This window comes from Saimiri boliviensis, chromosome 2 (genome assembly GCF_048565385.1).
Source record: "Saimiri boliviensis isolate mSaiBol1 chromosome 2, mSaiBol1.pri, whole genome shotgun sequence".
NCBI lineage: Eukaryota > Metazoa > Chordata > Mammalia > Primates > Cebidae > Saimiri > Saimiri boliviensis.
The window spans coordinates 26,452,853-26,479,549 of record NC_133450.1 but is presented as its reverse complement, the minus strand read 5'-3'; the positions used below and the strand labels follow the sequence as shown (position 1 = coordinate 26,479,549).

Genomic DNA, 26,697 nt, shown 5'->3' with positions numbered 1-26,697 from the left:
GAGGAAGGAGGAAGGCAGGCAGGCTGGCTCATTCTCAGTTGCTGTCTTACTTGACCACATCAACACCGGTTCCTCCCTCCTCATGGAAACATTGTCTTCATTCAGTCCAGGCCACTGCCCTCTCCTGCTTTTCCTCCTTCCTCACTGGCTGCTGCTTCTCAGCCTCCTCCTCTGTTCCCTCCTCCCCTGTCTTGTAGATATTGGTGGGCCCTGAGGCTCCCAGCCTGGATCTCTCCTCTCTCACCACATTCTCTTCTGTGATTCAGGGCTTTGCCGAGAGCTGTCGCCATGCTGGTGGCTTCTGCCTCACACTTAGGTCTCCAGTCTCTCTTCTAAACTGTAGACCCACCTGTCTGGCTCCCTGCTCCCCATCTCCACTTAGCATGTCCCAAACTCAACTCCTCATTGTACCCCTACACGCCCTCCTTCTCCCCACCAGCACTGTCCATGTCCAGCCTGCGCTCTCCGCCTCTCCCGTTCCATAACAGCAACTCTGTCTTCCAGCGGCTCAGGCCAAAAACCTGAGAATCATCCCTGACTCCTCTCCCTCTGTCGCATCCCCCATCTAATCTGCCGGCAAATCTTGTTGGCTCCACATTCAGAATATTTCCAAACTCTGAGCACGTCTCCCACCTCCACTGCCCCCATCCCAGTCCAGGCTACCGTTCTCTCCTGCCTGGACCCTGGCTGAGCTCTCTGCATCTACTTCTCTGCTTGTTCACCCCTCCTGCTCCCTCATTTAGTCTCCATATGGGGATCAAAGAGATCTCATTAAAACAAGTCATTGTAGGCCAGGTGTAGTGGCTCACGCCTGTAATCCCAGCACTTTGAGAGGCCAAGGCAGAAGAATCACTTGAGGTCAGGAGTTTGAGACCAGCCTGGGAACATAGTGAGACCCTTGTGTCTATCACAAAATTTTACAAATTAGCCTGGTGTGATGGCATGCACCTGTAGTCCCAGCGACTCTTGAAGGTTGCTTGAGCCCAGGAATTGGAGGCTACGGTGAGCTATGATCATGCCACCGCACTCCAGCCTGGGTGACAGAGCAAGGCTCTGTCTCTCTCTTAAATAAAAAGTCATTTTAGGCCGGGCGCGGTGGCTCAAGCCTGTAATCCCAGCACTTTGGGAGGCCGAGGCGGGCGGATCACGAGGTCAAGAGATCGAGACCATCCTGGTCAACATGGTGAAACTCCGTCTCTATTAAAAATACAAAGAATTAGCTGGGCATGGTGGCGCGTGCCTGTAATCCCAGCTACTCGGGAGGCTGAGGCAGGAGAATTGCTTGAACCCAGGAGGAGGAGGTTGCGGTGAGCCGAGATCGCGCCATTGCACTCCAGCCTGGGTGACAAGAGCGAAACTCCATCTCAAAAAAATAAATAAATAAAAAGTCATTTTAATTCACTCCTTGGCTCACTCCCCATGCCCTTCGCCCTGCTCTGTGCAGCCTCAATGGTCTTCTTACCTCCCCAGTGCTCTGGGCAAGCTCAAAGCCCAGGACCTCTCGTCCACTTAAAGAGCTCTTTTCCCCACAGTTGCATGCTTCACTCCCTCTCCTCAAGTCCTTGCTCAAGTGTCACTCTCTCAGCGAGGCCTTCCCTGGTCACTGCTTTACAATTCTAACCTCATCCTCGTCCCTCCTCTTTGTCTCCCCCATAGCATCCCACAAGGGAGGGATTTTTATTTATCTTGCTCACTGGTGCGTTTGTCTAGCACAGGGCGGTTGCTCACCAAATATTTGAATACATCAATGAATGGATAAATTAGTCTACTTTTCTTGAATGGAAATGAAGAGTTTCCAGGTAGGGGTGAGGTCTGAAGCCAAAATGAATGATCTTTTGAGAGAAGAACCACCTTGCAGATAAGTTCAAGCAGCTACCGGACACCTCCCATTTTCTCCCACCCTTCCCACTCTTATCCATGCCTGAGGAGTGTGATGCCAGGGGTGGAAGGCTCTGCATTGGTGTCTTACCAAAATGTTCAGGCTCACGGAGTTGCCTCCGGTCCCTGGGCAGGGGCTGGTCTCCCTAGTTCAAATGCCTGGAAGACAGAGACCTTTCTAAGTCAGGCACAGAAACAACAAACTTCACCTATTCCCAGTTATCTGTGGGAGCTAAAAACTCAAACAGTTGAACTCACGGAGATAGAGAGCAGAAGCTGGTTGCCAGAGGCTGAGAAGGGTATGAGGGTGGTGGGGAGTGGGGATGGGTAATATGTGCAGAAAAACAGAATGAATAAGATCTAGTATTTACTAGCACAACAGGACGACTATAGTCAAAGACAATTTAATTGTACATTTTAAAACAACCAAAAGAGTATAATTGGATTGTTTGTAATGCAAAGGATAAATGTTTGAAAGGACGGATACCTCATTTATCCTGATGTGGTTATTACACATTGCCTGCCTGTATCAAAACATCTCAGATACTCCACAAATATACACACCTACTATGTACTCACAGAAGTTAAAAAAAAAAAAAAAAAGGCAGGGACCTTTCTTGAGTCACTACAAGTGCCAGGCACTGCGTTCCCTAGGAGCTATGCCCCTTACCATGGCTGGAGGGTGACCGGATCACAGAACTGCTGAAGGCAGAGATGGTTGTCAGTGAGCCCCATCTGCATGGGCGTTCTGTGAACACAGGGGTTTTGACTTCCAACCTGAACATTTCCACGCTGGGTCTGACCCACCTTTGTGAGATTTGTCCATATATACATACAAGAAAAACTTCCCAGGGTAGAACTGGAAAGGCCCATTTGGATGTGCATTTTACAACTCTTGTTCCAGGGATCCAGTGGTACAAAGTAAGAACTCTCCCAGGACACCGGAGCCAGTCTGTCACACCGGCCCTGGGCTTAAAGCAGCTGTTCTCTTGCAGGACAGGGCTGTGTGCCATCTTGTGGGTTGACCCTCCTGTCTTGGGTCTGAAGTCGCCATCCCACTACTCCCCAGCAGGCTTCTGTGTTTTGCAAAGTGCAAGAGAGCCTTTGTGTCTGACTTGGACACCCTCTGTTCCCCAGGGGGCCTTCCAGGATGTCTGCCTCGCCGCTCAACCTGAGTGGAGAGGGAAGGTTAAAGAACATGACGGTGGATGAATGCTTCCAGTCTCGGAACACCGTCCTCCAAGGGCAGCCCTTCGGGGGCGTCCCCACCGTGCTGTGCCTGAACCTCGCCTTGTGGCTGGTGAGTCCTGGGCGCTGCATGAGACACACAGTAAAGCCTCAGATGAGGTCAAACTTTCCCAGGTGACACAGTGGGGGACCCAGTTGTCCAAATGGACAACAGCCACAGTGACGGGAACTGCTGAATGTCAGCCCTGCCCAGGGTGGCCCTGGTAGGTGGGCTTCGGAGAGAAGAACCTGGAGGAGCAGGCAGAATTCTTGCGATTCTCTTCCATGCATCATCGTCCAAAGGTCCACCTGGCCTCCTTTCTCTTCCTCATTGCTGAGATGTTCAAGGCACATTCTGGTCCCATAGATCTGCACATGCCGCCAGCTCCTTCATTCAACAAAATCTGAGCATCCACTCTGTGCCCAGAAGCTGCTGGGCGCTGCCGGAAACCTGGTGTTGAAAGGAATGGCTCCTACTCCAACAGAGCTCACCTTCTAGTGGAGGAGCTCCCTGGGGACCTCAGGGACAGGGTCTCCCCCAAGGGAATGCAGGGGGGCCAGTCAAGGGGAAGGGATCCCTGAACTCTCCCACTCCACATTGCTTTTCCTGGCCTGTAGCTTGTCCTCCTGGTTTACTCCTTCCTCCGGAAAGCTGCATGGGACTACGGGCGCCTGGCTCTGCTGATACACAATGACAGGTGAGGAGGGGTCTGGGTGGGCAAGCTGTTGCCCCCTTGGGGAGAACCTGCTGCCAAGGCCAGGACGCAGCTCCACCCAATCCCCGAGCTGCAGCAGGTGTCTTGCCACCAGGTGGCATCACATCGCTGGCCTGTGCCCCTGCTCTGCCCTCCCTGCAGGAAGGGAACTTGGAGGGCAGGCATCCCTGGGCGCAAGTCCATGTTCTTCTCTGGTCTTAGACTTTCTGGAGCATGTGGCTGGACTCCCAGGATGACTGGTGCATCTGGCATAGGGGCGACTTCTGTCTATGCCCAGAGCTGTGTGCTCTGCAAAGGAGCTGAGGCACATCTGCCCTGGGCAGAGCAGAGGGCAGCCCTCAGCCAGGGAGTGGAGAGGAAGCAGGGCAGGCAGCTGAGACCTTTCTCTCCCTTCCTACCTCCCTGCCCCTTCCCTGGCTGGCAGCCTGACCTCGCTGATTTACGGGGAGCAGAGCGAGAAGACATCTCCCTCGGAGACTTCCTTGGAGATGGAACGCAGAGACAAGGTGAGTGCTGGGAGCAGTGTGGGCAGTGGGACTCCCGGCGCTGGGCAGGTGGGTGTGGTGTGCACAGGGAGAAGCACAGCTTTGCATCAGCCAGACTCAACCACTCCAGCAGTGTGACCTTGAGCAAATTCCTCAGCCTCCCCAAGACTCAGTTTCCCCACCTGAAAGATGGAGATATTGACCATACCTACACTAGGGTGCCAAGTGAGTGTTAACTAATTAAGATACCTTGAGAGATTTTTAACATTAATTTATATTCTCTGCTCAAATCTCCAGCCCTTCTCACAGTCCCGTCTTGCCCACGTCCCGGCCCCTCACCTGGAGTCAAGGCCTCACCTCCTATTTCATGTAGACGATTCTAGTCATCCGTCAGGGATTCCCTCAGCTTCAGGCTTCCCAGCCCTGTTTGATGGAGCCCAGTCAGCTGCTTCCTCCTGTTTCCTGGCGAAGGCCAGTCCTCTACCCGACTTCAGCCACTTGTTGGGAAGCACCTGCTGTGTGCCAGCCACTGGGTCTGGGAGCTGGGGACCAAGTCCTGCCTTGTGGCACTGTCTTCTCCGGCAGGAGAGGTGACCAGACAGAGGCATGTAGACTGGCAATAAGGCCTGGTGGAGAACGCTGGCAGGGGCAGGGGGTGCGGCACAGGGGAAATCAGGGATGGTCGTGGGCAGTGGTGACATTTCAGCGGGGCCATGAATGCTGTGAGAGAGGAAGCCCTGAGAACTGCCTCCCCATCCCGTCCCCCCACAGCTGAACTCCTGACAGTGGCCAATGCCACTGTCACTTCCTCGCCTCCCACTCATGCCCCGCCTCCGGCTCACACCTCCCCACCCACTCACGCCCCACCTCTGGATTACGCCTCCCCTCCCCACACATGCCCTGCCTTCCACTCATCCCTCCCACTCACGCCCAGCCTCCCCTCCCACGGCTTGCCTCCCCTCCCATGCCTCGCTTCCTACTCGCACCTCGCCTCCCACTCACGCCTCAACCTCTTCGAATGTGGGCTCACGTCCATCACTCCACCCAGACAACCCAGCACCTGCCACTAAATCCAATGGGACTTTTCTCAGTTCACATCTTGGCTGCGTTCTCAGAAACGTCCGACCCTGTAGACCGTCTTTCTCTCTTGCACAGGCTCTCTCTGTTGCACTGGTGGTGTCACATTCTCTGGGTTTTCCTTCTACTCTGTCTGCCCCTCCTCTGTCTCTTTTGCAGGCTTCTTCTCCACACCAGGAGTTCCCCTAACCAGCTGATCCCATATCTTTCCCCTGGCCCTGACTCCTGGGCAATAATGCCCACACTCACAACTTCCTTTGCCATGGATACTACTAAAGTCCTTTCCCAGTGATACTGCTAAATACTACACGGATACTGCTAAATTCCTGTCTCCAGCTAATCCTCTCGCTGGGCTCCAGCCTCATGTACCCAATGGCCCTCAAAATATCTCTACATGGATATTGTAAAGGCATTTGGGGTTCCATTTGTCCAAAACGTTTCATATCGCACCACACCCACCTGTTCCCATGACCTTGGTGTGGGAGCTCTCACCATCCTCCCCAGGGCTTCCTCTCACTGTTACCCAGGCTCCCGAGCATGGCCAATGTGTCTCTACGTTGTGTGGGTTTTACCTTCCCAGCTTTCTTCTCTCCATCCCTCCTCCCATCCCCTGGTCCAGGCCTCCATCAGCCTCTTGCCTGGACAACCGCCGTAGCTCTGACTGATCCCTTTAGGTCCACACTCTCAGACCCTTATCCATTTTCCACCTGCATCCAGAGAGATTGCCATGCCTCGGACATACATTCTGCTGCAGAGACCTTCACTGTCTTCCTGGGGCCCATGGAATCAAGTGCAGATGCCTGCCGTGGCCTGGCAGTTCAGTCTGTGGCCTCCTGACCATCCTCTCTTACTCCTCCCCACCCCCTACCCCCGCCACATGGGTCCACCTTTTAGCTTCTCAGCAGGGCCACCTGCTTCCCTCCACCAGCCCTTTCCCAGGCTCTTCCCTCTCCCCCTTCTCCAGTGGCCCTTCGCTGAGTCACCTTTTGTTGAGATTTCAGCTTAAGCACCCACTTCCCCCGGGAGCCCTGACCACCCCTCCTGGGTCCGGATATCTTGTCATATACCCACAAAAAATGCATGTCTTTCTTTCCTTTTCTGTCTTTCTTTCTTTCTTTTTCTTTTTTTTTTCTTCCTTCCTTTTTCTTTCCTTTCTTTTCTTTCACAGAGTTTCACTCTTGTTGCTCAGGCTGGAGTGCAGTGGCACAATCTCGGCTCACTGCAACCTCTGTCTCCTGGGTTCAAGCGATTCTCCTGCCTCAGCCTCCTGAATAGCTGGGATTACAGGTGCGCACCACCACACCTGGCTAATTTTTTTTTTTTTTTTTTTTTTTTGAGATGGAGTCTCAGTCTGTCACCCAGGCTGGAGTGCAGTGGCACAATCTCAGCTCACTGCAACCTCTGCTTCCTGGGTTCAGGCAATTCTTCTGCCTCAGCCTCCCGAGTAGCTGGGACTATAGGCACGTGCCACCATGCCCAGCTAATTTTTGAGGTATTTTTGGTAGAGACGGGGTTTCACCATCTTGGCCAGCCTTATCTTGAACTCCTGACCTCATGATCCGCCCGCCTCAGCCTCTCAAAGTGCTGGGATTACAGGCATGAGCTCTTGAACATTCTTAACCCTGTCTGTAATCATCCCTCATCTGCAAGATCAGTTTGTGGATCTGCTTCCCACAGTGACAGGAACTTGGATTTGCTCCCCACTGCACCCCACATCCAATCCAGCCTGCCGCATAGTTAGTACCGGCAGGTACTTCGCTGTGCGAAGTAAGCAGAGCCTCATTCCTCCCATCGCCATCCCTCGGGAGACTGGCTAGGATCTGCCCTCTCCAAAGTGCGGAGCCTCAGGCAAGTGACTTCATCTCTTGGAGGCTTCCTGGGTAGAATGAGGGCAGCAACACCTACCTGGCAAGGTGGCTCGCAGGTTTATTTTTAGAAACATCACTTTGATTTTTTTCTTGTTACGATGACAAAAGGATGGTTTTATTTTAAAAAACCTAAGAAGATAAATCATTATGGCAGCAGTGAGGAGGACAAACTGAAGAGGGCATACATTAAATTAGATGGGGAACAGGGAGTTCAGTGACGTGGCCCCACAGTGTCCAGCCAGGATGGGGAGCCCTCAGCCAGGGCCAGGTGGTATGTGTAAAGAAAATAGGTCTTACCACGGTGCCTGACCTGAGCAAGTCGGGTCAGGTATTGTTACCCCCAGGTGGCAGAGGCCCAGATAGGTGCAGTGAATTGGCAGCTGTCACTCTGTCACATCAGCTGAGCTGGCTCCTGGGGACTGTGGCCATGTGTCTGCCTCTCACGTGGCTGTTCAGCTGCTGAGCTTTCTGAATGGTTTATGTCTTCAGAGTGACAACGAATGCTCAGGGGAGTGTGTGTGTGTGTGTGTGTGTGTGTGTGTGTGTGTGCATGAGAGAGAGAGAGGGAAGAGAAAGAAGAGGAGAGGAGAGATCCACACGGGATGTTCATGGCCACGATTCTATTCATGACCTTTCATTGATGACCCGTCCTCTGTCTATTTCAGTATACACCTGTGCCCCTGCAGTGGAAGGGGCAGAAATATTCCCAGGAAGGTGTGTCCCCGATGGTGCCTGAACATGAGGGGCCATCAAGAAAGCTACTACGTGTTCCCTTAGTCAGTCGCACCTTGTTTGCCCAGCTGGGCAGTGGAGACAGACTCTGCATGCAGGGAGGGGTGGCAGGACCTCTCTCGGCCCAGCTCTGCCTGGCAAGTGACCCCTCCCTGGGGATGCTCCCCACTGCTGCTGCCGCTACTACGCTTTTCCCTTCCTTGCTCTGACTCATAGCTGAACATTTATCCTTAATTGAGCTCCCCAGGACATAGCTGGAGAAATGTTCTGCCGTGAACACCTGCTGATTGGCCATTGCTACCATCAGCCAACCTGACACAGGGAGGGGGATTTAGAAAGTGGGACTTATGCCGAGGGGAGCATGGGACTTTTGTTTCATTTGCACCTTCTCGAAAGGAAGCAGCAAAGTCAGGCAAAAAAGAAACAGATGTCTTTGGCTCCTCTTGGCATAAAGCCCACCTCTGAGTCCCTTCCCTGTGTTGGGTTGGCTGACAGTTGCTTCCATTTGGGAAATACCCCTTCCCCAATCCATGTGGTTCCGGAGGACTATCAATCAAAAGGTCTGCCTGGTTCACAGAAGTGCACGTGACCCAAACGGGGCAGTCTAGAGCTGTCAACTTGTGGAAGGTTTTTCTAAGTCCTCTGGGATCCCAGAAGGAAGCAGGCACCAGGGTAACTTCACCAGCTACCAGAGCTGGCAGCTGTTAGAGCTGCAGGCCTCAGCCCCATCTCACACACCATTCCAAAGACCACTCTCTCTAGTCCCCTTTCAATCTCCCCATGACCAAGGCCACCTTTCCCCACCACCCAGAAACTTCAGACAGCAAGACCCCAAGAGAAGGGTATCAACAGGACAGGACTCTCAGGCACAAGAGAAGAAACCAAGCTCAAACTAGTTTTACATCAAAAGGGTAATTTGCAGCTCAAGTGTGGGAAAATTCATGAAGAGTATCTGCTTCAGGCATAGCTAGATCCAGGAAGTCTAGCAATGCCCCCAGGACCTCCTCTCTTGTCCTTTGCCTCTGAGCTGGTTTCTTTCTCACACAGGCTCTCTGCACGTGGCATCAAAGATGCCACCAAACCACTCCAGGCTTCATGGTGTTTACTGAGGTGCGGGAATTCAGAGGGAAAGAGACTTTCTCCGTTGCAACATCCATATCAATCCCTTTAAGGAATTTAAAAACAATTTTTTAATAAGTGGGATCTTGCTGTGTTGCCCAGGCTGGACTCAAACTCCTGGGCATAAGTGATCCACTTATCTCAGCCTCTTGAGCTGCTGAGATTACAAGTGTAAGCCACCATGCCTGGCTTCCTTAAGGAAATTTTAATTGGACCCCCTTGGGTAAAGTTCCCATTGACCAACCAATCACTGGAGGCAAACTCCCACTGGACGGAGTAAGAGTAGGAGCCCACTGGACCACACGCATCCAGGGAAGGACGTTTCCAGAAGGAAGCAATGAAGCACAGCGAGAAAGCAACAGACGTTCACCCTCCAGCTCAAAGACCACCTTCTAAGTCCCGTTTCCTGTAACAGGAGGGCAGAGATGTCCACACATTTCCAGGGGAACATCTCCCTCCACAGTCACCACCAGTTCCCAGCTGAACTTCAGGCTCCTTTTCCCAGGAAGGAGGCCCTCAAATGACCTAGCCGCCTGGGTTCCCAGAGCTGGGCAGGGCAGGCCAGGGCCTGGGTTTCTCACAGTTTCTCTCCTTTCCCCCCCCAGGGCTTCTGTTCCTGGTTCTTCAACAGCATAACCATGAAGTAAGTGCCCGGGCTCTACCAGCTTATGACCTTGTTGCTCTGGGGGTGGGGGTGGGGGTGGGGGGGTGGAGGCGCCTGGAAAAATAAGCAGCCCCCAACCTGGGATGACAGGGCCTGAGCTCCATACCCTCCCACCACATCAGCCCAGCACTGGTGAAGGATACTTTCCTGGGTTACAGTTGGTGAAGTGGGAGCTGGGCATAGCCCACTGCCCCTGTTATCTCTGCCTCAGCCCTCTATTAAAAGGACCACTCAGTCTTCTATAAAAAGGATCACTTTTAGTAGCTGAATCATTACTCGCATGCTTATAGACATGCTTCTATGAACTCCACACCAGGAAAAAGAAATCCTTCTTTGTGCTACCCGCTTGATTTCTGTGACCATCATTCAGTATATCATGTGTTCACCCTCTGCCCAAGCAAACACATTGGGCAAAAGGGCAGGCTTCTCTCGGCCTCAGTGCCCGGAGAGCAGAGGGGGCAGCCCTTGCCCACCTCACCTTCTGGGTTTCTTGAATGCCAGACCCCACTTTGCAAACAAGCAGACCCCAAGTCACCTGTTTTCTCGTGATTCCCCAACCAGAAGCATCTAGTCTTCTACCAGCCAGACACTTGAGCAGAACAGATACTTTCCAGAACTCTATGTTCCCACTGGGTAGGAATACACACGTGCACACTCTTACATACATGCACACACGTGCACGTGTGCACATAGCACCACCTCCACCTCAGACCCCACACACTTACGGGTTCTCCCTGAATATGCTCCATCTGTCCTGCCTGCCCATCCTTTAAATCCTTCCTCTCCACCCCTGCCCAAAGACTCCTATCACAGAGGCCCCTCCGTTAGGCACCCAGCATCTGGGAAAGCAGGAAGGCAGGCATTGCACCACGCATACAGCACACCTTGAGAGCAGTGTCATAGAAGATGGCTTAAAGCATTTACTGAGCAGGGATAAGTCCAGCAGAGTCCCCAAGCACAAACCCATGCAGTCTGTTGGAGAAATGAAGGTGAACAAGACTCCCTTCATACCATTCAGAGTGGGCGGGTTATAATTGCTGTGCAAAAGGCATTTGGGGAAGAGAGAAATGAATTCCAACTGGAAAAGTCTAGTTTTGCTCTGGGCATTGGAGGACAGGAAGAGTTTCGACAGGCACGATGTGGGATGTGGAGGGCACATCAGAAGTGAAGGAAAGTGTGAGCCAGTTTGTTGCAGAGATGAGTAGGGTGTGCACAGACGTGTTAAATCTGGTGTGGCTAGAAGCAAGGTTTTTTGGTAAGCATGGCAGTGGAGGGTAAAAGATTGGGCTAGAAGGATCAGCTGGAATTTTTTTTTTCCTTTTTTTTCCCTTTTTTTTTTTTTTTTTTTTTTTTTTTGAGACGGAGTTTGGCTTTGTATCCAGGCTGGAGTGCAGTTGCACGATTTCGGCTCACTGCAACCTCCAGGGTTCAAGTGATTCTCCTGTCTCAGCCTCCCTAGTAGCTAGGATTACAGGCGCATACCACCACACCCAGATAATTTTTGTGTTTTTAGTAGAGATGGGGTTTCCCCATGTTGGCCAGGCTGGTCTCAAACTCCTGACCTGAGGTGCTCCACCTGCCTCAGTCTCTCAAAATGCTGGGATTATAGGCAAGAGCCGCCGCACCCAGCCTCAGCTGGGATCTTGACTGGCATACTGAGAATCTTGGGCTCTCAACTAGAGACAGTAGGGAGCCAATTAGTGTTTTCAAGCAGGAAACTCGGAACGATAGACGTGTGTAGACAGAAGCATGGAGGGCAAATGGCATTAGAGAAAGTCCAAAGTCAAGGTGAGCAGTTAAGGAGGCTCTTCCAATGGTTAGGGAGGGAGATGCTGGTGACCTGAACTCGGGCAGTGACCTGGAAAACAATGGTAGGGGAAGATGGGAGGGAGATCATGAGGGTACAGTCAGCAGGCTGTGGCCTGTTTAAGAAAGAGGGAAAAACTGAGGTCTGGTTTCTGGGGAGGGCAGTAATGTCGTTAGGTGGGGGAGGAAACACAAAATGATGAGATGTAGTCAGGTCAAGTATGCGAGCTTAAAAGGAGCTGTTGGAAAAACAGGATTGAAGCCTAGGACAAAGGTCAGAGCTGGAGATTTCAACTGGGGAGACGGGGCATGGAGGCTGTAGCTGAAGTCATGGGAGCAGATGGGTCACCCAAGGAGGCAAGACCAGAAGTGGCCCAAGGGAAAGCCTCATTGAGACAGGAGGAAGAGGCATCCTCTGGGGCTGGAATCACTGAAGCCAGGCCAGGATGAGGCTCCCGCCTAGGGACGGATGGCCCAGCAACCTTAGTGCTGCAGAGGTGGAGTAGAAGAGGGGCTGAGGAGATGACATTGACTTTGGTGAGCTGGGTGTCTGTTTGGAGGGCAGGCCTGGGGTCGGATGTCCAAGACACAGAGGCAGAGAAGGACGGTCGCCTTTTTCCAGAGGTGCATGCAAGAAGGGAAGTGAAGCCGTTGGAAAGAACTGGAGGGGAACCAGGTTGGGGAACAGATCAGAGTGGATGCTTAGGGAGTTGTTTTATTACAAAGTAACCAACAAGCACTTGAGCCTGGTTGTAGTTTACCAGGGAAGAGGTGTGGGTGGATGCAGAGAGAAAAGGATGCTGAAGATGAGAGAGGAGAACAGTGGATCTAGCAAGTCTTCAGAAAGAGGTGAAAGGAGGGGATGCAATGAGAGCAGAGACAGGGAATTAAAAAGTAGGAAGAATGGCAATTGGCTGGAAGGGCAGGGCAGGGCACTTACAAGACAGCTGGGGAAAGGAAACAGGCCTAGTGGTGGAAGCAGGAATTCCTAACCCAGGAAGGGAATTCTAGTGCTCTCAGTGCCATCCAGTCCTGTTCAGCCTCTGCTCTCTCTGCCTGATTGGAGGCTCCTGGACCTCACCACCCCCTTGGGCAGAGAAAGAGGACACTTCCCTGCTCGCCAGAAGTTCTCATCTATCCCTCCTGGCATTTTATTCTCAAGTCCAGGGAGGGAAACGTTTAGCTGCTCAAAGTTAAAAAATCAAGAGCTCTAAATAATTCCTCAAGTGGGAACACTGAAAACTTGAAGGTGTACTTTTTGTAGTATTGTTTAAAAATAAATCATTTTTTTCTTTTTTCTTTCTTTCTTTTTTTTTTTTTTTTTTTTTTTTTTTTTTGAGATGAAGTCTCACTCTGTTTCCTGTGCTGGAGGGCAGTGGCATGATCTTGGCTCATTGCAACCTCCACCTCCTGGGTTCAAGGGATTCCCCTGCCTCAGCCTCCCAAGTAGCTGGGATTACAGGTGTGCATCACCAAGCCTGGATAATTTTTTGTATTTTTAGTAGAGACAGGGTTTCACCAAATTGGCTAGGCTGGTCTTGAACTCCTGAACTCAAGTGATCCTCCTTACAAAAATATAGCTGGGTATAGTGGCACACACCTGTAATCCCAGCTACTTGGAAGGCTGAGGCAGGAAAATCACCTTAATCCAGGAGACAGAGGTTGCAGTGAGCCGAGATTGTGCCACTGTATTCCAGCCTGGGTGATAGAGTGAGACTCTGTCAACCTCCAGAATAGCTGGGACTACAGGCACACACTACCACACCCAACTCATTTAGATAGATAGATAGATAGATAGATAGATAGATAGATAGATAGATAGTAGAGATGGGGTTTCACCATATTGCCCAGGCTGGTCTCAAATGGCTGGGCTCAAGTGATCCACCTGCCTCCGCCTCCCAAAGTACTGGGATTACAGGCTCGAGCCACCATGCCCAACCCCAAATGCTTTTTAGTCATTGTCTTAGGTTCAATGAGACTGTAGATGAATTATTTACTTCTCTTTCATATTTTCCAAAGTTTCTATGAGCATGTGTTGCTTTTAAATTGTTTAAATTGAAGTATAACACACACACAGAAAAGCACACACCAAAAACTGTACGGCTCAGTCATCACAAAGCTGAGTCTGTGCCACCACTATCCTGATCCACAAGTAGAACATTGCCAACACCTGGCAGCTCTCTTCCTGCCCCCCAGTCTTCATCCCCATTCTCCCAAAACGTAGCAGCATTCTGACTCCTAACTGCATATCTCAGTATTGCCTGTAGCTGAACTTCATATGTGAAATCACATAGTGTGTGTTGTTTGTGCCTCGTGGCTTTTGCTCAGCATTGTGTTTGTGAAGTTCAGCTATGGGTCATATTTATTGCAGTATAGTGGGGTCCCCAACCTCCAGGTCACAGACCACACAGGAACCTGGCCACACAGCAGGAGGTGAGCGAGCATTACACCTGTCAGATCAGCATGGCATGAGATTCACCAACCCTCTTGTGAACTGCACATATAAGGGGTCTAGGTTGTGTGTTCCTTATGAGACCCTAATGATGATCTGAGACCTGCCTGATGATCTGAGGTAGAACAGTTTCATCCCAAAATTATCCCCCCACCACCGCCCTGCACCCTAGTACATAGGAAAAATTGTCTTCCATGAAACTGGTCTCTGGTGCCAAAAATGCTGGGGACCTCTGCTGTCTAGTATTTCATGATTTATATATCACAATTCTTGTGTCTATTTCACCTTGATACACATGTAAGTTGTTTCCAGTTTGAGGATGTTACAAGTAATGCATCTGTGAAATTTTTGTACATGTCTCTGTGTACACATTCATGCATTTCTTTTGGGTATAAACCTAGGAGTGGGAATTGCTAGGTCACAGAATATGCACATATTCCATTTCAGTAGATAATACCAACCGTCCTCTAGTGTAACTGGGCCAGTGTATACACCCGTGAGAGCAGGAGAGCTCCCAATGCCCCACATTCTCACCAACACTTAGTGTTTTTCAACTTTCCAATTTTGGCAAATCTGGCAGTGTAGAGTGATGTTTCAGGTGTTCCTTTTTCTCAATATCACGAGTGCTTTGTCTGGTGCCTGCACCATCAAAAGCACTCAGAATGTTTGACGAGGTAATAAAAGGGTGAATGAATGCTGTATATCAAGAGTGCCTCTGGATTCCTGAGTGTATAACTGTAACAGAGACTCTATCCTTGATATGTCTGTGAAATTCAGTTAAAATATACTTCAGGAATAACAGAGGCTTTGAGATAGAGGGCAGTATTTCCAAACAAAATAAAAACTTGAGGAGGGGAGTGATCATATTCTGCCCTTCCCTCTACTCCCCCCAACAAGTGGCAACCTTGCTGGCTCCCAAGGCATGTCTTTGTGTGTGTGTCTCTTCCAGGGACGAGGATCTGATTAACAAGTGTGGGGACGACGCGCGCATCTACCTCGCGTTCCAGTACCACCTCATCATCTTTGTGCTTATCATCTGCATCCCCTCCCTGGGCATCATTTTGCCCATCAACTATACTGGATCTGTTCTGGGTAGGCAGAGCTCAGCAGGCCCCGGGGCAGCAGCTGGACCTGAGGGCCAGCCAGGCAATCCAGATGGGGCTGGGTTGGGGGTCTAGACATCTATTTTAATCCTGCCTCTGGGAGTGTGTGGTTGTGTGAACTTGGACAAGCCATGCTTCGCTTCTCTTATGTGGGGACTGGAGACAATTCCTCCTTTGTCACAGGTTTAACTCAGGGCCTGGCACACAGCAGCTCATAGTGTTAATTCAATTTGGAACTGAGTGTTCATTCATGGCCCCACTCTGGCTGGTTGTTCCTAGAGACCCTTTTATGACATGTGACCCACTACAAAGATCCCTGAACCCACTGCGTTAGATAGAACACCATAGGTGCAGAATTTGTCTTGTAGGACATCTACTCCCACTCACTGGAACAGGGTAAACCCTTTAGACATAACAGCATTGTGGATGAGGCTTTGGCTTCCAAAACAGAAAAATCATGGCTCCACAGTGTTTGTCCACATCTGCTTCCCAGAAAATGCCTTTGCCTAGCTAACAGATTATTTTATTTTATTTTGTTTTTTTTGAGACAGCATTTCACTATTGTCACCCAGGCTGGAATGCAATGGCAGGATCTCGGCTCACTGCAACCCCCGCCTCCTGGTTTCAAGCGATTCTCCTGCTTCAGCCTCCCAAGTAGCTGGGATTACAGGCGCCCGCCCCCACACCTGGCTAATTTTTGTATTTTTAGTAGAGAAAGGGTTTCATCATGTTGGTCAGGCTGCTCTCAAATTCCTGACCTCCGGTGATCTGCCCACCTTGGCCTCCAAAAGTTCTGGGATTACAGGCACGAGCCACCTCACCCAGCCACTAACATGTTATTTAATCTTGTATATGGCAATCAGTTTCCTTAACTGTCTTAGGGATCGGGAGATAACATGCCACATACCTACACAGTGCTTGATATACACAGTAGGTGCTCATTGAAGAGCAGGTCATGTTTCACTTAGAATCATGAAGCTGAACGGAGCTGTATAAAGGCTGTAAATGGAATGGTGCCGAATAGCACCTTAAATGCCCCAGCGACAAGCAGCTCTGCCTTGATTCCTCAGGTTTCTACCTGTTTCTCCTTGGCTGGAGCTAGACCTTAATTAATTCAGGTTAGCACACTGAGTGTCCATGCCACCAAATTCCACTACCAGAGTAACATCTGAGTCCTATCTTTCCAGAGTCTCATCCTACCAGTGGGTATGTTGGCAATCATAATATCATGCAGGATTTTTAGACACATTTTACAAAACCTGAGGGTGTCTGAACTGTCAAACTAATTTCCTGTGAATGAGGATTTCCTGTGAATGAGGCAATGTCGCCTTTTCCGGACATTGCCAGTGGTAATAGTGTTGCTAATTTCATCATTCTGCTCATGGCTGGATGGCTGGTGCCTTCAACAAGCATTCACTGGGTGTCCGTTATGTGCCATTTGGGCCCTGGAGATACCACACAAAGAAGTGTTGGCTGGACGCAGTGGCTCACGCCTGTAATCCCAACACTTTGGGAGGCCGAGGCAGGTGGATCATGAGGTCAGGAGATCAAGACCATCCTGGCCAACATGGTGAAACCCCATTTCTACCAAAAATTAAAAATTTAGCATGGTGGCACATGCCCGTAGTCCCAGCTACTCAGGAGGCTGAGGTAGGACAATCATTTGAACCTAGGAGGCAGAGGCTACAGTGAGCCGAGATTGCACCATTGCACTCCAGCCTGTGTGACAGAGTGACACTGTCTCAAAAAAAAAAAAAAAAAAGTGTTCTCACTTTTCTCCCGAGATCCCCAATCAGCCATGCCAGGGAATAGAGGCCTCTGATGTTTTTGTTAAAAGTTGGGGACATGCTCTGGAAAACCGGAAGGAAGAGGAGGACAAAGGCAAGCCTCTCTAAACCCCAGGCGTTCGTCCAGGAACCTTGAGTCTGGCACCCCACAGCAACAGAGGAGCCGGGCTCAAGGTCAGCAGCTTCTTTCTCTTCCAGACTGGAGCAGTCACTTTGCTCGGACCACCATTGTCAATGTCTCCACAGAGTAGGTACCTGATCTTAACCTCCCATTCTGTTGGCTGGGGGTGTCGATGGGGAGAGGAGGTCTAACATGTCCAACCTGGGCACTGTTTTGCTGATAAGAAAGGCCTGGTTTCCCTGGGAACTGGGTGCGGAGTGAGATGCCAGAAGCTGCATCCTCTTCGTGGGGCAGGACTCCTGGTGCCCTGTGTCCTCCTCTGTCCTGAGTAGAGCTGCCCAAACTGGCCACTCATGAAGACCTGGTCCTATTTGCTTAGTGTACCCAGATCCCAAGAGGCAGAGACCGTGTCCTGAAAGAGACTGAAGATTGTTTTTCTGCCACCAATAGGTTCCGGTCAGCCATCATATATACTTGAGTGAATCATGGGCCTGACCATCCCCCTCAGAGTCTCACAGCCGACTCACGCCCACCTCTGCCATTAACTGGCGCAGGTCTGAAGCAGTGTATCCCCAACGTGAGCTTTAACCTGATCCATGTCCACTGTTGGGGAAGGGCCGTTGGACGTGCTCTCTAAGCTCCTTCCCCTCACAGGCCGAGAACCTGTGGGTTTCAACATCAGCCAACCCAACTAGTGGCCGGATCAATTTGACCTGAGCCAATGTGGCCCCACTGGTCCATGCCACGGCCCCCTAGGTGTCTAGGCTGGGCTTGGCTGATTCCTGACAAAGCTGCAGAAGCAGTTCCAGCAAGTGTGAGCGGGATTCACACCCCACTGCCTCACCTCACCTTTCTGCCCCGCCCCATCCCTCTGCCCCTGCACCTCTGCAATACACCTTGGAGCAGACTGGCTTAACCCAAACTCTGAAATGAGCAGAAAGGGGCTATGGCATCCCCTCACCTCTCCTTTTACCACATCCTCCCCTGGGGATGCCAACCAGAGCAGGAATAACGGCTCCTTCCTGAGGCCCAATGCTGGCCAGAGGTACCTACATCTTCCCAACAAAAAGTGAATTCTAGTAGAGCAGCAAAAAGCCATCAGTCTCCATGAATCCATTCTGGCAGAGAGCTGGAGCGTTCTGTACAGACCACGTAGCCTTGCCCCTCTGTGGAAATGGAGGGTGGAGGCATCTAGCAGATGGCAATGGCGTGTGAGGTGCCAGGCATTGGGGATATTTTGAAACAAGGTGGCCTTTCTCTCCTCTAACTACACAGAATAAGGTGGGCCCTATTTCTGAGCCGCAATCCTAGCCAGATGCTTTGAGATGGCATCATGGGAGTTGAAAGCAGGGATGGCAAACGTGGCCCAAGAGCCGCCCCTCTCTTACCCCAGGGGAGGTGCTACACACCGTCTGGCCTTCCTCCCCCGAGGCCTGCAGGTAATCCCGGCCTTTCCTCACTTGGTCTGCTGTGCAGCGTGGGGGCCTGAGCCGCAGCAGCTGGCAGGATGGCATTAGCAGTGAAGAATCTAAGTACTTCAGCAGCTCTGGGCTCACCTCCCAGAGCACTGCTGCTACAGTGACCTTTGGTGGGTCAGCAACCCACTCTCACTCTCATTTCCCTATGAGTGGAGTGAAGGTAACCACATGAATACCTACGTGCGTGCTGGAGTCTAGTGAGAAAATGCACACCATGTACTCAGTCCCACCTGGCCCTGGCCCAGAGTAAGCACTCAATAGACATCCCCATCATGAGCTGGAACCAGACCCTTCTCACCACCGATGCCCCCTTCCAAGGCACCTGACTGTCTGGCCTCCAAGAAGGTGTTCCTGGAAAGACTGCATGTGGGCTGGGAGAGGGGGTTTCGGGGAGATTGTGATCGGTGGGAGGGGGTGTCTGAGAAGACTGCAGTGGATGTGGAGACATTTGAGGAGACTGTGATGGGTGAGAAGGGAGGGTCCAGGGAGACTGATGGGTGGGAGGGAGGACCTGGGAGACTGTGATGGGTTGTGGGGGCGTCCCAGGAGACTGTGATTGGTGAGGGCAGGTCGAAGGAGGCTATGACTGAGACCAGTCGGGGGTCCAGGGAGACTGCAGTGGGTTGTCGGTGGGGGGGTCCAAGGAGACTGTGATGGTTGGGAGGGAGCACAGAGCCCTAGGAGGCTGTGTGGGTGGAGGAGGTGTCAGGGAGACTGCAGTGGGTGGGGGTGTCCAGGGACACTGCCATTGGTGCAGGGAGATCCAGGGAGACTGGGATGGGCTGTGGGGGTCTGTGACTGTGACCAGCTGAGGGTCCCGGGAGACCGTGATGGGTGGAGGTGTGGGGACACTGATTGAGGTGACCCCAGGAGACTGTGATGGGTTGGGGTATCTGGGGAGACTCTAATGGGTTGTGAGGGTCTGAGGAGACTGTAATGGGTTGGGGGAGCCCAGGAGACTAACGGTAGGAGGAGGCCCAGGGGTCTGTGTGCGGCGGGCTCTGGGAACTCGCAGGCTAACCTCACTGCTGCTGCCTCCCTGCCTGTAGGAGCAAGCTCCTGTGGCTGCACAGCCTGCTGTCCTTCTTCTACTTCATCACCAACTTCATGTTCATGGCTCATCACTGCCTTGGGTTTTCGCCCAGGAATAGCCAAAAGGTAAGTAGCCCACAGAGCTGCTCCCCACTGGGAGATGGGGCCCCTCCCCACCAGGCTGACTCCTCCCAGCCCGCAGAGATGCCTTCAGAGGGTCCAGGGAGACTGTAACAAGTGGGAGATGTGGTTTCACCTGAGCAGGGGCCAAGCTTCCTCCCTTCAGCCCTGGTACAATCATCTGGCCCCCACCTCTCACCCTCCTCTGCCCTCTCACCCTCCTCTGCCCTCTCACCCCCAATGAAACTTTCAGACTGGTTGGTAAACAGCTACTGCCCAGGTACCTCCTATCCCTGGCCTTCTGCTGTCCCACCTCTCCCCAGGGGCTCTTGGACTTCCCATCATCTGCAGACTAAAGGATTAATAAGGCCCAGTGGGCCAGTGGGGGCCTCCGTGCTAAATGGTCCAGGGCCCTGCTGAACTGCTGCTACCTACGGTACCTGGCCCCACCCACTCCGGCTAGGCCCATGCCTCGCCCTTCTCCAGTCTCTCTGAGGTCAGAGGCCCCCTGTGTATCCCCACTGTCTCAGCTTGGGTGGGGATGTCCAAGCAGACCCTAACACTTGGATTGCGTAGCACTGATTTATGGGAGGTGATCCTAGGAAAGGCCAGTAAGGGAGGGAGATGCAAAAACAGCCAATAAAGGAGTGTTGATGGATGACTTACCACTGTGGGCAACCGGAGCTTCATGACCCAGGAACTCCAGGGGTTGATGTAGAATGCATAGCCCAGAATCTTCCTGGAGGTGAGCAATTGGGGATATTTTTCCACCAACTCCCTGTCCACCATTCATGGAGAGCTGCACTTGGGGGCTTTAGCGCCTCTGCTTGCACAAAAGCTGAACATGCCCCCAAGGCCAGGAAAGAGCAGTCACAGTGTTTGAAGTATGCAGCAGGTTTTGGTGTGCAGAGATGACCACTGAGGGGCCAGGGGCAGGCACCAGCACCCATGCTCCAGCGGGGACGGGCAACAGTGAGGATGAGCCTCCCAGCTCCTGTCCTCAGCCTTTCAAAGCTTCCGCGTGTGGAATCGGCTCCTTCCGGATCATCCATTCAAAAGGCCTGATTCACTTGAACCCACCCCAGAGTGCAAATCCACATCCCCTGAAAAGTGACCCCGAATGCTTCAGCCTGCCAGGCATGGAGGCTTGGTCACCCTTGACCAGTCTGGCCTCTGCCACTTCAGCTTTCCTTATAGTCAACAGAAGCCCTTTCAAGACGCCTGATTCTTGCAGTGCAATTTACTAGACTGTCATCTTAAAGATGACAGCCCAGGAAGATATTTCCCATTCACAGAATCAAATGTGAAGTTTGGGGGAAGCTTCCCTATTCTATCCCCAGAGTCTTGTTTACTTCCCGGCTCCCTCACCCAGTCTCACATGAGGGATTTCCCTGGCGATGTGGGGCTTTACGCTGGAACAGTGGAAGCTGCAGGGAGACCGGAAATCACTGTGAGGTCGCTCGGGCATCTCTTTCCAATCATGGAGCTCTGACCTTCCACCCCAGCCTGACGGCAGCCTTCCAGCCCTTCCTCCCTTGACCACAGCAGTCTATGGCGGGGCACCCACAGCTGGGCACCGAGGAAAACAGAAGCTCACAGTGGCCCGGCTCAGGCACTTCTTTGGCCCACAGTGGCCCAGCTTGGCTTTGGCTTTCTTGGCTTTCTCAGCAAGGAGGCACTGGATCAGTAGCCTGCTGTGAGCAGAAGGCCTGCTCCCAAGAAACTGGGCCACCAGGAGACTGCGATACCTGGAATTCCCGTGCAAGCACAGTCTTCTCTCTTTTGCTTCTTCCCACGCAGGTCACAAGGACACTAATGATCACCTATGTGCCCACAGACGTTGAAGACCCAGAAATCATCATTAAGCATTTTCAGTAAGTGGGTCAGGTGGGCTGAGGCATGGATTGCTTCCCCCTCATAACCCCATTTGGGTCCTCAAGTGGGTACTGAGTTGGTGCAGGATGGTGGGACTGGGACACTCGGGATGGCTCTCCCTAGACTCAGCTCAGAATCAGCTTTTCAGAATGGGGAGGGCTGCTGGCACTGGAGCAGGGTAAGTCAGGGACTTCCTGTGTGGCATGGGTATGATATGGGCAATGAGAATTTTCCTTACTCCTGCTGCTCCAACTACTGAGCACAGGGAACCTTGAATCACAGCTATTTAGAGCACATCATCTGGAGACATCCTTTATGACCCCAAGTTCTAGCCCCAAGGACACCGTTCATGAGCTAATTATCTCTTTGTGAACAGCTCTCTCCTGGGTTCCCCAGTGGGCAGAGCTCCACCATTTAGCCCTGTTCTGAGTTGTGTAGGAAGGATTTGGCAGCCCTCAGATCATCAGGGTTCAAACGCTGAGGTTCAGCTTTAGGAGCAGAGATGGAGTCTCCCATCCAGGGACACCAGGCAGCTGAGCCACCCAGCCCCAAGGGCTGACATGCTGCACAAGGGGTGGGGGCAGCACATTCCCAACCTCACAGGCCAACTCAGCACCCATGTCTGTGGCTACAGCGAGGCCTATCCAGGCAGTGTCGTGACCAGAGTCCACTTCTGCTATGACGTCAGGAACCTGATCAACTTGGACGATCAGAGGTGAGACCTCAGTGGGGCCTTTCAGGGTCCGGGGTGGGGGTAAAAGAGGAGGATGGGACTCTGCTGGCCCCTGACCTGTAGATCCTTCTCCCATTGCCCACGCTGGCAGGCGCCATGCCATGCGGGGCCGGCTTTTCTATACAGCCAAGGCCAAGAAGACTGGGAAGGTGATGATCAGGATCCACCCCTGTGCCCACCTGTGCTTCTGCAGGTGCTGGACCTGCTTCAAGGAGGTAACTAGCGTGAGCATCAGGAGCACAGCAAGGGAGGGGTGGGTCCTGGGGCTCTAGGCTCTGTGCCTTCACCCACAGTGTTGGGCCCCAGGCCCCACTCAGGTCTGCTCCAGTGCTCCCCGCCCAGCCCCTCCCTCCCCATCTACCACATTCTCCCTCCCTGTTGAGATGGGAGCCTTTCTGAAGGCCACCTTCAGAACAGTCCAGGGAAGCTTGCTGCTATCTCCTTTCTGGTCTTGGATGGAAGAAAGAGAAAGACCAGAGAAAACACGGCAGGCTACCAGAGGCTGCCAGGTCTCAGACTTCCAAAGAGATAGGACAGAAACATTTGAAGACAGCAGCCTGTCTTATCACCCAACCACTGTGGCTCAAAGAGGGTGTCAAGACTCAGACACCTGCTTCAGGACTACATCAAAATTCTGCTAGTCCAGGAAAAGAATCACCCACTCTCATGGAAATGCAGCAACTACATTCACTTTTCTGGGGTCCACCTCAAGCCTGAAAGCCCCCTGGTCCCCCTAGCTGTGCCTCACTTTCCCCAGATCTGGGGCCAGGGGTGAGTGGCAGAGTCATCACCTCTTCTTGTTCTAGAGGTAGGCCTTTGAAGGCCAGCCAGGGTCCTGGGCTCCTTGAGGTGCTTCAAGGCCACCACAATCCAGGGAGGCTGGAGCGGGGAGGGACCTCAGGACCAGGGAGGCCTTCCCAGGGCTCTGGCCCCAGCCCTGAGGGCCGCCTGCCACCCCAGGTGGATGCCGAGCAGTATTACAGTGAGCTGGAGGAACAGCTGACGGACGAGTTCAACGCTGAGCTCAACCGTGTGCCACTCAAGCGCCTGGACCTGATCTTTGTCACCTTCCAGGATTCCAGGATGGCCAAGCGGTGAGCACCAGGCAGGCGCCCCACCCAGCCCCAAGCACGCCCCTGCTTCTCTGCACTCTCCTCCCTCACCCTCTCCAGTTTCGCCTTCTGCCTCCCCTGGGCCTTCCAAGCTTCTTACAGGAAGCTGCCATCTGGCTCTCCAGCAGAATGAGATGGCCATACCCGCTCCCCCCCAGCTGCTGGGGCACACCTGGTCTTAAGGAATGCCCAGGCTGGGACTTCTCACTTCCTGTCCTTGCTTCAGCACAGAGGTGGCCAGAGAAGCCTTTGATTTCATGGTTCCTCTTTGCCTTGACAAAAATGACATCTTTTTTTTTTTTTTTTTTGCGTCAGTCTCATTCTATTGCCCAGGCTGGAGTGCAGTGGCGTGATCTCAGCTCACTGCAACCTCTGCCTCCCAGGTTCAAGCGATTCTCCTGCCTCAGCCACCCTAGTACCTGGGATTATAGGCACCCACCACCATACCCAGCTAATTTTTGTATTTTTAGTAGAGACAGAGTTTCACCATGCTGGCCAGGCTGGTCTCAAACTCCTGACCTCAGGTGATCTGCCTCCCAAAGTGCTGGAATTACAGGTGTGAGCCACCGCACCCAGCCGACATCTGTTTTCTCCCTTGTGGCACACACGTCTCTCAGTCCTCACCATAAAAGAGAGTCAGGATAGAGAAGCCCTGCCTGCCCTTCTCCTGGTGCAGGCCTCCCCTCACTCATAGCCCTTCAGCCCCGTCTTTTCTCTGCCCCAGCCTCTGGCAGAGGAGTGAATTCAGTCCACTCTGGAATGTTCCAGAAAGATCCTTAGGATAGGGCCAAAGTCCAGAATTCATCTCTTAAGAACTGCGGGGTGGGGGGCCTCTTCTCTCTGGGAGAGGCTGATCCTGTATAGCACGTTGTCCTCACCCACCCCAATCCTAAAAAGGAAGAGCAGAACTACCTAGATTTTACTCACAAACAATGGTGCACAATTTTGCACGTTCTTACATTCTCAACTTTTTATCTGGCAAATTTGGTTACTGGTATCTGCCCTGTTCACCTCCCAATGGCTTAACAAGTGATATGACTTCTATTTAGTTTCTGTGTTGTTTAAAGCAATACACCTACCTAAGGTAATACTGTTTGTTCTTTGAGACATCGTCATTTGGTAGAGAGGATCAGAGGCTTACTTACAGCAGAATATGAGGTGGCAAGCCAGAGATGGGGCTCCATCTTTGTTCACATCTCTGGGCACCTCGATTTAGTCATCTGTGCAATTGAGATGATACTGGTCATCAATTAGCACAGTATCAGGCACACAGAAAGAACTCAATAATTAGTAGCTATTGATATTAAGATGGGGCTAAAATTAGTATCTCCCTTACCAAATCTCAGAGAAAGAGTGTGTCTATGTGCTGTCACTGCTGTTAAAGGGAAAGGCAGAAACTGACAAGCAGATGGCAGTCTAGGCACCCTCCAATGCCCTTTCCTCCAGATACTGGGCCTTAGGAACTGTCCGCCTCTAAGGTGCTGAAGAATATCCAAGACTTCAAGAATCCCCAGGAAAGGGTTGAGCCCCCATCTGTAGGGCCGCCATAGTGGCCCCGAGCCCCTGGCATGAGGCCCTCTTAAGCCCATCCTCTCACCCCCAGACCCACATCTTCTCCTCCTCTCCCCTCTCTGCAGCGTCCTCGAGGATTACAAGTATATCCAGTGTGGTGTACAACCCCAGCAGTCCTCAGTGACCACCATCGTCAAATCCTATTACTGGAGGGTTACTCTGGCCCCACACCCCAAAGACATTATTTGGTAAGCCTCCTCCATCCCTCCCCTCGCCTCTGAGCTCCTCGGAGACTAAGAAGGCAGCAGGACAGAGCCTTCTCTCTCCATGTCCCCAATGGAGACTCCAAGGGAACTAAGTTCCATGCTGTCCTGAGTACCACAGTCTCTGTGAACCCCCAGATTCATTCCCACAAGTGTGGGAGGCATCCAACCCTTAGCAAAAAGGTTTTTCCTGCAGAAGGAACTCAGGTCCATTTTTTTTTGGCTGTATACTCCAGATCCTTTACAGTGTGACGGGGGCAGCCCAGGCCCCACTGCATGCAGGTCTGGGCCCAGGAGGCTGAATTAGACCAGGGTAGCCTGGGTCCATAACTGGCATGCAGCGAACAGCAGGTGGGCTCTAAGAACTGATGTCTCTTAAGTGTGCCTCCTTCTTCCATCCCTCCTTAGGAAACACCTGTCTGTCCGCCGCTTCTTTTGGTGGGCCCGATTTATCGCAATCAACACCTTCCTCTTCTTCCTCTTCTTCTTCCTTACCACACCTGCCATCATCATAAACACGATTGACATGTACAACGTCACCCGCCCCATCGAGAAACTGCAGGTGCCTCCTCTGTTCACTGGGGGCCCCAGGGAGATCAAGGAAGAATTCAGGCGAGGATGGGATGGGGGGCCCCTGGGATGGGGCTGTGGAGCCCATATAGTGTGAACTTTGTGGAGGTGGCTGTGGTGCAAATGGTGGGATAGAGTTTGCTTTGTTCTAAAAAGATGAAGGTGGGTGACTTGCATTCTGAGGGACCAGGGCTAGAGTGGGAAGGAAGAGTGGGGAATCCATAGGCAAGTCCCGGGGTGAGTTTGGGGAGGTGTTCTCCTGGCAACATGGGCTCAGAGGTCTTCATGGATGGGGTCGTCCCAGGCCAGCTGGGGGTCTAGAGGGCATGGCAAGTGTGAGTGGCTCTGCTCTCTGCAAGTTGTCCAGGGCAGCAGGCTCCTGAGTTGTGTGGTAGGGTTGAGGGTGAGGAAGAGTGAGGTAAGTCGCAACACAGCCCTCTCAGAGAAGTGTGAACTCCGGATCTGCCTCCACCTCTCTCACTCCAGACACCCACACTCCAGGCTGGGAGCCTCAGCTCTGGAGGAGCCATCCCTGAAGTCAGGGGACTCCTTCTGCTGATGGTGCAGGTCGGAGGGAGCACTAGCCCATTTCCAAATTCTTTCTCCTCAAGGCTGTTATGATGAGCCTAGGAGGCCCCTTCTTCCATATTCTCTCCAGCCCCATTTCCAATAACACACATGGGCACATGCATGTGCACACGCACACAAAGTCAACACGAGCATATGCACACATGCACACACACACACACACACACACAAAGTCAAGCCACACCACTTCTGCTGTTTTTTGTTCCCCTTCGTCAATTTCATAATAGGCCCCAGACCCCCCCGCCAGGCATCCTGGGCATGCCACAGCTCTCCCTGGGGACTCCTCCATCCTTGCCTCCTCCTCTGCTCACATGTCATCACAGCAAAGGCAGCATCACCTCCCAGCTGGCTCTGGCCTTAGGAGGGGGTCACTCAGGAA

At 52.3% G+C, this 26,697-nt stretch overlaps 1 protein-coding gene across 3 annotated transcripts in view; it reads left to right on the top strand.

Annotated features, from left to right (window-relative positions):
* The window catches only part of TMEM63C (transmembrane protein 63C), a 137,861-nt gene that overhangs the window by 93,887 nt on the left and 17,277 nt on the right, over nt 1-26,697 (top strand). For all 3 annotated transcript variants that reach the window (XM_074392940.1, XM_074392941.1, XM_003924585.4), the window contains 13 exons: nt 3,016-3,178; nt 3,724-3,803; nt 4,246-4,327; nt 9,708-9,745; nt 14,974-15,116; nt 17,113-17,161; nt 19,563-19,671; nt 21,466-21,539; nt 22,175-22,255; nt 22,365-22,488; nt 23,234-23,367; nt 25,023-25,145; nt 25,569-25,722. In XM_074392940.1, the coding sequence (XP_074249041.1) occupies nt 3,029-3,178; nt 3,724-3,803; nt 4,246-4,327; nt 9,708-9,745; nt 14,974-15,116; nt 17,113-17,161; nt 19,563-19,671; nt 21,466-21,539; nt 22,175-22,255; nt 22,365-22,488; nt 23,234-23,367; nt 25,023-25,145; nt 25,569-25,722 (1,341 nt within the window). In that variant the 5' untranslated portion in view covers nt 3,016-3,028. The remainder of the gene's footprint in view (nt 1-3,015; nt 3,179-3,723; nt 3,804-4,245; nt 4,328-9,707; nt 9,746-14,973; nt 15,117-17,112; nt 17,162-19,562; nt 19,672-21,465; nt 21,540-22,174; nt 22,256-22,364; nt 22,489-23,233; nt 23,368-25,022; nt 25,146-25,568; nt 25,723-26,697) is intronic.